General features: G+C 51.8%; 1 protein-coding gene across 1 annotated transcript in view; it reads left to right on the plus strand.

Moving 5' to 3' along the window:
* ITPKB (inositol-trisphosphate 3-kinase B) overlaps positions 1–8,063 on the plus strand; it is a 71,528-nt gene extending 63,465 nt beyond the window's left edge. Inside the window, exons 6-8 of the mRNA XM_069800022.1 lie at positions 1,133–1,234; positions 2,771–2,842; positions 5,579–8,063. Coding sequence (XP_069656123.1) covers positions 1,133–1,234; positions 2,771–2,842; positions 5,579–5,794 — 390 coding nt within the window. The 3' untranslated portion in view covers positions 5,795–8,063. The remainder of the gene's footprint in view (positions 1–1,132; positions 1,235–2,770; positions 2,843–5,578) is intronic.
* The last annotated feature ends 1,923 nt before the right edge of the window (positions 8,064–9,986 follow it).

Genomic DNA, 9,986 nt, shown 5'->3' on the forward strand with positions numbered 1-9,986 from the left:
TGGGTCTCAAAGTCCTGCCAGGGTGCATAAATCTCTGGGGCAGGTGATTTCATTGTGCTCTCTTCCTTCCCCAGCCTCTGCTCTGCTTCTTCATCCTTACTTCATCTTCCCCAGCCCACAGGATGTCTTTTTGGCCTCTGTCCCTTCACTCTATTGTATGCAAACGAGCTGTCCAGAGTGGTGGGATGGAGCTCTGCAAGCGGAGCTGTGAGCATGAGCATGTGTGGTTTAAAATAGTCCCTGTATCCAGGAAGCGAGTGCTGCCAGCCCGACCCACAGCTGCTCCGGACAATGAAATGTGCTGATCTGAAAATCAGAGCCCCAGCAGTAGTGGGGAAGTGGCGAGTGACCTACAAAGCTGCCCAGAGGTTCAGCTGGGAGCCTCTTGGTCAGGGCTGCTTGCCATCCCCATGGCAGACAAAGCCACACCATCCCTGCCGTGGGCCAGGCACGGACATCCCTCTGGGGAAGAGGCGGAGGAGAGCACAAGGCTGCTTGCTGCGTCTTGGTGCCAGGCTGCTGCTTTTGAGAGTTTGCAATCCATGGGCTATCAAAGGACTAGAGAGGCAAGACAGCTGTGGGCCTCGCTCCTTGCCTTCATCTCCTTGTTTCAGTGGTTTGTGGAGGACTTTGTGCGGAGGGGGTTTTGTGCCTGCTTCTGAGATGTTGTCTGTCCACACTCAGTTGTGTCCTGCCATGGTTGTGCTCTGCTTTCCTCCCGAAGCAGGGGTGCAGCCCGAGACTGGTGTCAGTGCCTGTGATCCTCCACAGCCGTGACGAGAAGCCATTTGGGCACGGTGTGGCCAGGGACAGGTGGCCTCCAGCCACTGGTGGGCATTGAGCGCCCAGTCCATGAGAGGTAGCTCATCCACATTGCTGGTGACATCAGCAACTACATGGTGATGGAGACTTGCCAATTGCACTAGGGGGCAAAGCAGTGGAGCTGTGGGATGGTTTGGGATGTACAAGGCAGAGAGCTGCTACCTCTTCTCACCCATCCTCCATAGACAGGTTCTTCAGCTGCCAAAAAAAGCTGGTCGCATCCTACGCGGGGACATGCTTGGCTGCTGAAACACCCGTCCTTGTCCTGGCTCCATCCCTATCCTGCTTACCACTATCCCTTCTTTTCAAGAAAGAGGATGGCACTGTGAACCGGGACTTCAAGAAGACACGGACAAAGGAACAAGTCACGGAGGCCTTCAGGGAGTTTACCAGAGGAAACCGCAACGTTTTGGTGAGTGGGGGATGCTGGGGGGGCTGCCGGGAGAGGGCTCCTTCTGTGGGGGCTGCCCTTGGCTCATCAGCTCCCTGCCCTGAGGGGCTGCAGCCTGAGCAATCTGTCTTAAAAAAGCAGGAAAAATGGCAGAGAGAAATGCCACCCTGGTACAGGGGTGAGAGGAGAGCAGCGGAGGGCTGGGAGGGAACACGTTTGCTGCAGCAGCACTTCTCAGGCCAGGTCCAAGTCTGCTGAGGATGCTCAAGGGTTGGCCCCAAAACTTGCTGCAGAGGCACAACCATGCTCAGCCCCCTTGTCCCTGGGGCTGACGGCAGCCTCCAGGTCCGCTCTTTACCCCAGTATGTGATGGCATGAGCAGTGGGGGCTCCCACCCTGGCACAGTGAGCTGCCCCACACTCAGTCTTACAGGACGGGTGGCCAAGGCATCCCCCTGCCTGCACCAGGTGCCCTTTGCATGGGCAAGCCACTGTCGGCATTTCCTAAGTTCCTTTATGTTGCCAGGACAATAAGAGATGTTACTGTAAACAATTTACACCGTGTCAAATATCCTATTTGACAAAGTGGTCCCATTTTAAGCTGTACTATGTGAAGCCTACAAACGCAAGGCTCCAGCTGGAGTGGCCATTGTCACTGCCTCCTTCAAGCTGGCACGTTCGCTTTGACAAGTTACCTAGGGATCATTGCTGGATCTGAAAATGAAGTTGCCTACCTGCATTTCATCCCCAAAGAGCTTGGAGCACACTCACACCATCATGCCCTGGCTTTGGATGGGGCTCCTTGGCCAAACCATTGCAATACAGCGACCCCCACATCTCCCCACACAGTCAAAGTACGAAAATATAGGTGTACTATAGTGCCCAGATACCTGCTGTGCATTTTCCTGTGCTTAGTCTTTCTATCTAAACCTCAAAATGAAATTGTCAAAGGGCGCCCCTGAGAACATTTAGTTCCTTCCAGCAATTTGCAGGGATGCTGGAACAGGCATGTGGGTCTTGACCTGCGTGCTGACTAGTGTGAAAGCCCTTCCACCTATGGTACCAACTTTGCAGAAGTGCTGATACAGAGTTACAGAAGTTGTCTCACAATGCTTGACTGACTGAGTGATAAAAAGAGTGCAGGTGAGAGAAAAAAGCAGCCTGGCTGTGCATGCACAGCAGCAACTGCTGAATTAGCTGTTCCCTCCTCGGAAGTGCTATGGATGCAGTAGGGAAAGTCTGCAGAAAGCACTGGTTCAGCAAAAGCAAATGCTCTCACGAAGCTGTGGAAGCCACAGGAGCTCACAGGATGCTGTAGAGGCCAAAAGGATAAGTGGATCCCAAAAAAGAGGGGACACCCCTCCCAGTGGATAGGTCTGTGGGAGGATGCTGAGTGCAGAGCAGCTGAGGGACGCCCCTGGCATCTCTCCACGCAAACATGGTATCATGAAAATGATACTGGGAGGGATGACTTTCCTGTCTGCCCCATGCAGCAGTTTTTATGTAGGCTTCCTGCAGTGCTGACATCTTGGGTTTTTTGTTTTTTTTGTAATTCCAGAACAGTTACCTTAACCGGTTGAAGGGTATCCGCGCTACCCTGGAGACGTCCCCGTTCTTCAAGTGCCATGAGGTAATACTCAACGTTTAGACAGGTCTGCTTAGAAATGCAAATGGTTTAATCACAGCTCGTCCAAGGAGAGGAGTCAAAGCCAGAGGCTGTAAATTTCTACAATTTTGAATTTATTCTTATATCCATGTTTTCCTACCCCTGTTTATCTAGTACTTACGTGGAAATACAGCTGATGACTGATATAATGTTCATGTATCTGACATGGGCTCAAACCTACTGAAAACCAATGTTCATATAGATTAAAAGTGATCTAGGAGGAATTTGGGCTGCTTATGGGTTTATATGACTGGAAAAAATCCTTACTGTAAAAGTAGAGGGGTTTTCTGGAGAGAAATGCCTGTCTGAATGTGCATCAGGTATCATTTGGCTGCCAGTTGCTCCATGTGATCAAACAAGGCTTCAACATAGCCATAAATTGCAGATATCCCAAAACTGCCTTTGCTGAGCTGGTTGGGGCACTACAAGTAAGGACCTTGGAAAGACTTTCCTCCAGAAATGAGGGTCCACAAAATCAACATTTTCTGCAGTGAAAATTCAGTTCTGGTGGGAAAACAGAGGAAGCACTAAATTTTTTGGCCATTTCAACAGGAATTGGAATGCTCCATAATTTAATAAAATCATTTTATTGATTTAGCATTGGCAAAAAGTATTTGCTATTGCATCTACTTAACAAAACATGAGCGCGCGTGTCCTTGGCATGTGTTGTCTACGGGCAAAAGAACCTCACAGGAACCCTCAACTCACGGAGCAGGAGCCACAGCTCCAAGATCCCACTGTCCCTCAGCCGGAGCCGCGTGAGCCACCTCGGCTCCAGCTGCACGTGGAGGGTCCTGGCGGGAGCCAGAGGCACATGGGGCCATGCCTCCTGACAGCAGCGCCTGTAAGGCAATTGGAAGGGAAATGTCAAAACTGAGGGTTTCAGGTCAGTTCAACATGGGAAACAAAATGCTCCCTGAAACCAAGTGCCAGGGTTTTGCTTGAAAACACAGAAACAAAACAGCCTTTCAAGGAGGTTTTGAAAGGAGTTTCCATTCCTTAAAAATTAAAAAGCAGCAGCTTTGACTTTCCGTCCCACTTCGAGACGAAGCACAGCAGAAGCTCTGCCAAGCTCTGCGTGTCCCTCCACGGGGCCCTCACTGGGCAGGGCTCCTCTGAGGAGCTGCAGGAGAATTCGGCAACCCAGGACAGGCGAGCAAAGAACGTCAGCAAAAGGCTTTTCCTTAAGGTTAAAATGCTCTGTCCTGGCCAAGAGAGGGCTATAAGAGCTTAGAAGGACAAGAGCTAAAGATAAGCATTTCTGGAAAATAATAAATATCTCTGGACCTTGGATGTTTTCCCAATGTGCTGGAGGAGGAAGTCTCCTCAAAAATGTAAATTCATAATAGCTTTTGCAAACAGTACATGCTTCCCATTCAAAACCCTCGTCTAAAGGCAAACCTCAAACTAAACCCTGCTGATAGCACAGACATGGGAGTCCCCAGTAACGTTTAGTGCTGCTGTTTTGGAGGGCTGACACCAGCTGGGTGCCCCTAGAGCTGTGCTCCTCCATGTACCTGCACAGCTTATGGGGCACTCCTGGCTCTGAGCATGCTGCGTCCTGTCTGCTAACAGCCGTTGTGCTCGGGTCACCAAGGTCCCCGTGTGTGATACAAGGGCAAGCGAGTTCATAATCCACCAATTCATGTGCATCAGACATGATTTGGAAAGCAATCTTCATTTGGGACAGCTCTGAAGCATGCCTGTTGGTGCTTTTCTGTAGTACTGCCTGCTAAAAACTTCTGACTGGAGGAGCAGATTCAGCAGAAGAGCACAATGATGAATGGCCTGACACTGATACATGTTCCCCAAGCACTGGGAAGCCACAGTGGAGCTGCTGCTGGGCAGCAGCCTGGCTGGGACTGCGTGCCAGGATGGGCCAGGGGCTAAGCTGGAGGTACCCACCTGCTGAGCATCTCTCTGCTCTGTGGGTGGTGAGCGTTGGGCTCGTGGGGTCTCGTCCCTCTGCGACAGGCCTTGAGACTTCTCCGGTCAGAGGTGATGTGCGTCACCTTCCCAAATGCACCCGTGGGCTTCCCCAGGCTTGCTCAGGCAAATACTTGCTGCAGGATTTTCCCAAAGGCCGATCAGGATATGAAAGAGCCCTTCAAAGCAGATGCAGCCAAGTGAACTCATGGAACAGGAAATTCATGCACATGTACCTCTGTAACTTGCATCCCCAGAGCGCTGTGAAAGCCTCAGGAGGATATTCAAGGGGGAATCTGGGTGCAGTTGGACGGTGTTATAGGTAGCAGACAGCACATTGCAAGTTAACTTGTACATGGAGTGTACCCATCACTGTGGTGATGTCTTCAGGGCTGGTGAGTGTGAATAGCACGAGCCAGTCACAAAGAACTGGCCTTGGAAAAAATCCCCATCTGAAGGCTGAGACAATTCATCTCATTCCTTCCCCAAGGACTTTGACTCAGTTTCCAAAATGACATCTCTATCTTTCACCCTCATGTTTTTCTGATCCTCTCCTTCTGCCAAGAGTTGGGATTTGTGTGAGTACATCAGCTTGTCTGAATACCAGATTTGCATGTGCAAACAGCCAGCAACACACAGAGCTTGCTTTTGCTCATGCAAAATCTCAGCATCATCTCTTGCAAATGCAGCCTGAGATAAGGTGTCTGAAAGCCCCAGAGCTGTCTGAGAATGAGCAATAGGAGCACCACTAACTGGTCTCTCTCCTCTCTGCAGGTAATCGGGAGTTCCCTCCTCTTCATTCATGACAAGAAGGAACAGGCCAAAGTCTGGATGATTGACTTTGGGAAAACCACCCCACTGCCGGAGGGACAAGTTCTCCAGCACAACGTGCCCTGGGTGGAAGGGAACAGAGAGGACGGCTACCTCTGGGGGCTGGACAACCTCATTCAGATCCTGACAGAGTTGTCCCAGAGCGAAGACTTGCATTAAAGCCGCGCGTCTGACTCTGCCACTACCCCCAACCTGCCCCCGACTGACTCTTCTGAACTGCACTACAAGACACTTTCCAGCCCTCGCCCTTCCCATTTGAAAGCTATACTCTCCCTATTTAATGTGTTTTTGTTGTGTTTTTTTTAGGTTGTCTTGGTCTTTTTTTTCCTCTCCATGTAAATAGAGAGCTAACCTGCCAGAACAAAAGCTGAACTTGAAACCTTGGCTTCACAGAGTCAGTGGGAGCACACGGCCGTGCCGGCCGGGAGCAGCCTGGAGGGTTGCTTAGGCAAGCGCGTGCTATTGCGTGCTTCTGTCTCTTGTGCAGCCTGATTTTAAGAGGGCTGGTGGAGGAAGGAGCCTCTCCCTGCACTGGGATCTGTAGCTTTATCCCAAAAACACTCAGTGGCTGTGCCCAGGACCCTCTGGAAGCCAGGTGCGTGAGTAAGGCATGGGGATAGCGAAGGATACTGGGGTGGGAGCCCTTTAGTTGTCCTTGCCAGCACCTTTCAGCCTAGGGAACTGGCTGTGCCGAGTCCTTCAGAGATGCTAGAAGGGCAGATTTGGGTTTTTCTTTGTGTTCAAGACATCCCATAGAGGTTGCTCAGTTATTTTCAGGTGGCACTGGAGGGTGAGGTTTTTCCTCCTACTGTGGGGCCATATGGCTGGGCACAGGTATTTATCATGGCCAGGTTCTTCCCACCCACATCCCCTGTGCTAGGTGCACTGGCACAGTGGGTAACATGTCGAGCTCCTCTCTAGAGACCCAGCTCCCCTGCTAGGAGCTGCTTCCATCCCTCCTTAGCTGGGGTCCGCAGCCCTCCGTGCAGAATGAAGTCTTCGGGCAGGGCTGGGGGAGAGAACAATAGCTTATAAGGGACTACTATGAGACCTAAAGTAGTCATCCAGGTTGATCAGTCTTTTTGGCAGCAGCCAAGCACGTGTGTAGGGGTAGTGCTGCCAATGCCCGCACCTGGCCCAGGGTGACCTCCCCGCCTGGAGCATCTCTGTAATTTTTATCAGCAGGTGGTGAAGGGTGACAGCAGCAAAGCAGCTCTCGAGGTGGCCAGGTTAGTTGTCTTTGGCAACGCAGAGTTGGGGTCAGGCGTCCCCGTGCCTTCCCTCTTTTTCCGCAGAGCTAGCTGACTCTGCCGCTGCTCTTCGGCTCTGGCTTCCCAGCTTGCTCGGGCCATGCGGATGGCTTCTGCGCTCCCACTCCTGCAAAAAACACCCAGTTCCCTATTTAGGGCGGAGGCTATTTTTTAACTTCCTGGAACATTTGAACTAAGCGGCTCGCTCGTGGTGGAGCTGGCTCGCTAAAGGTCAGCCATCGAGAGGACGGCGGGGAGGGGAGGCTGCAGGGCAAGCTGGGGCATCCCTCACATCGAGGACAGAAGGAGCGTGCGGCGCAGGAGGTGGTGCAGGAGCTTGGCAGCCACGAATCCCTCACCTGCTCCATCCCCAAACCCGCCGTCTCATCTCGCTTCCCGGGAGCGGTGCTCCAGAGCCCCTCTGCCATCGTTCGGTGGGTCCAGCACCCTCAGTGGGGGAGGTTTTCTCCTGGCAGCAATAAGGAGCAGGAGTTGGCCATCAAGCCATCTGCAGCCATGCCCCAGCCTCCTTCCCAAGGATTGAAGCCTCCTAAGGTTTTTCTCAGTTCATATCTCACCAGACAGATGTCTTTAGCTCATCTGATGCCATTGTAAATGGTTGCACTGTTTTAGCTCCTTGCCAGGCTTTCTAGAATAGCCCACGTGGAAGTGCCTTATAGACTTGCCTCTGTTCCATTAGTGTCATGGAAAAGGTTGGGTTTTTTTTAAGTTATATTTATTTTCATCCCATTTTAATTGCACAAAACACTAAAACTTAATGCATGGAATCCCTTTTTTTTTTTTTTAAACTGTGTTTTTAATTTTTAAACCATCCCTTTTCCAGCTTTGGAGAAAGGATATGAACAGATATGCATAGATATGTACCACTTATTGCTGTACTTTAGCTTCAAGCTGCTCTTATATATGTGTATTATTTTTTAAGCCTGTTTATAAACCAGATTCCTTGCTTCATGGCTTCAGAAGAAGCAGGTTGTTCCTCTCAGATGTCTTATGCCTTTCTGGAGGAACGGTTGCTGTGAGGGAATTTCCCCACTCCCACCACCCCTCTTGGTCATTGGGTAATACGGAAAAAAAAATCAAACCGGTCTGAAACACCAACGCACAGTGCCTGTAAAAAAATCCTGTAACTTTGCAAATAAAGGCGTATGGGAAGCATTCGCCTGGTGTATGGTCTGTGTCTGCCCCGTGCAGCTTACGGCAGCCTGGGAACAACCCAGGAGCTGGCTTTTCGTGTCCATGCTGATTTTGGGGGGAATCAGACTCCAGCTTTGGTTACCCCACCACACGCCGGGAGCAGCGCTGCGTAAAAGCAAGAGTAGGGAAGGACCCTGCGCTGGGGACGGATCCTGACAAACAGGAACTGGCTTTGCAGGGAGCGGGGCAGGGTGAGAGCAGACCCAGGGCTCGGGGGGGTCCAGGCTGGGTGGGGGGGCACCCTGGGAGAGGCCGGAGTTTCTCCATCCCCTTTCTGCAGGGAAGCCCACCAAAGGCAGCTCCACACCAGGAATTTTTTTTGCTCTTTATGTTTTTTTGCTAGCACTACATTGTGGGTCCCACTGAGCGGTTTCCGAGTGCCACCCTGCGATTTCCGCGCTCAAGAATATCAAAGCACCCAGGGGCATCAGAGCTGCCCGGTGCAGCCATGCGCTTCCCCTGCTCCTCTCCCTCTCAGCTGCACTGCGGGCAGTGCCAGAGGGAGCACTTGGGACCAAAGGCCACCAAAAAAACCCCAGATTGGTTTTGCACTGAAGGAGAAATCAGGTTGTAGAGCCTGAAAGGCAGCTCCAGTCCCTCCTGGTTGTTTGTGCAAGCCCAAGACAGCAGGAGCCTGTCCTGGGGCAGACGTGGCAGAGGGGAGTGGGTGCGCTGCCCCATAGGAAAGTCAAATTTAATGCCCAGGCCCCCAGGAGCAGCCCAGCCCGGGGACCAGTCCCTGCAGCATCTCTGCCGCTCGCCACAGCGTCTCTAAAACAAACTGCAGGAGAAAGCCAGCGTGGACTTTGCTTAAAGACTAGAAACCTCTTGGTACAAGAAAGAGCTGGTAGTACTATAGATGTGAGGCGGCTATACGTGCACCTAGCGATCTCTCGTGGGCTGTGAGAAAGGCGTACGTGTTTCCTATCCAGCTGGCTTGCACGCTCCTGCAGCATCGTTACCGACAGCCGATGTAGCTCCAGTTCTGGGGGCCACTGAGAGTCTCATCAGTACGGGACTCCTTCTCCTACCTGTGGAGGAAAACCAAAGCCTCCAAAACTTACCCAGCTGCACCCTGAAATGCAAAACCAGAAGGCAAAGAGTAAGAACCTCAACCCCGTTCTGTAAAAACCTCTCTTGAGAGTTAAGGAAACACCATGACATTGTGGTGGGGAGGGGAAGGGAGTAAGTCGGGGAAAGAAACCCCTCTTGATTGAGTGCTGGCGTCTGCTGACCCTAAGATTTATGCACCAGGTTGGAAGGGGGCAGGTCCCAGTGCCAAGCTGGGGCTGCCAGTGCAGCACGGCATGTGCCACGACGAGAGCCCTGCTTGCCCACCTCACCTGGCTTTGCTGCACCCCCAAAGCAAAACCCTGGGCTCCCTGCCACTTCAGGGATTAATAAACTAAATTATTAATAAACTCAATATAGAGAAGAGAGGCCAGCACTTACATTAATGCAACAAAGAAAACTTTACATGTTGCTGAGGCTTCCACTGTTACCACACGGAGCCTCCCAACACCTCCAGCAGCACCATGGGGGTATGAGGTAGGGAGGGGGCAGCTAATTTTCTTCTTAATTATCTAATTAGGTACTACTTCCAAGAATGAACCTCCTATAAATAAGGGGGTGCTGGGGGCCAGCTGGGAGTTGCGACCTCTGAAAATGGTAGGACTTTGATGTGCTGGTTGATAGAAATCTGAGGCTCATGCGGTGTGAGTTGTTAGTGGCACCAGCTGGTGTGGTTTTGGGGGTCTCTGGGAAGCCCCTCACGAGGTGTTTTGCCCCTGCCACGGATGACGCAGGGCAGCACTGTCCCCCCCATCCCAGCCAAAACCCCTGCCCCAGGAAAGGGCTGGACGGAGTTGCACTGCCTGAGCAATGAG

This window comes from Haliaeetus albicilla, chromosome 13 (assembly GCF_947461875.1).
Source record: "Haliaeetus albicilla chromosome 13, bHalAlb1.1, whole genome shotgun sequence".
Lineage (NCBI taxonomy): Eukaryota > Metazoa > Chordata > Aves > Accipitriformes > Accipitridae > Haliaeetus > Haliaeetus albicilla.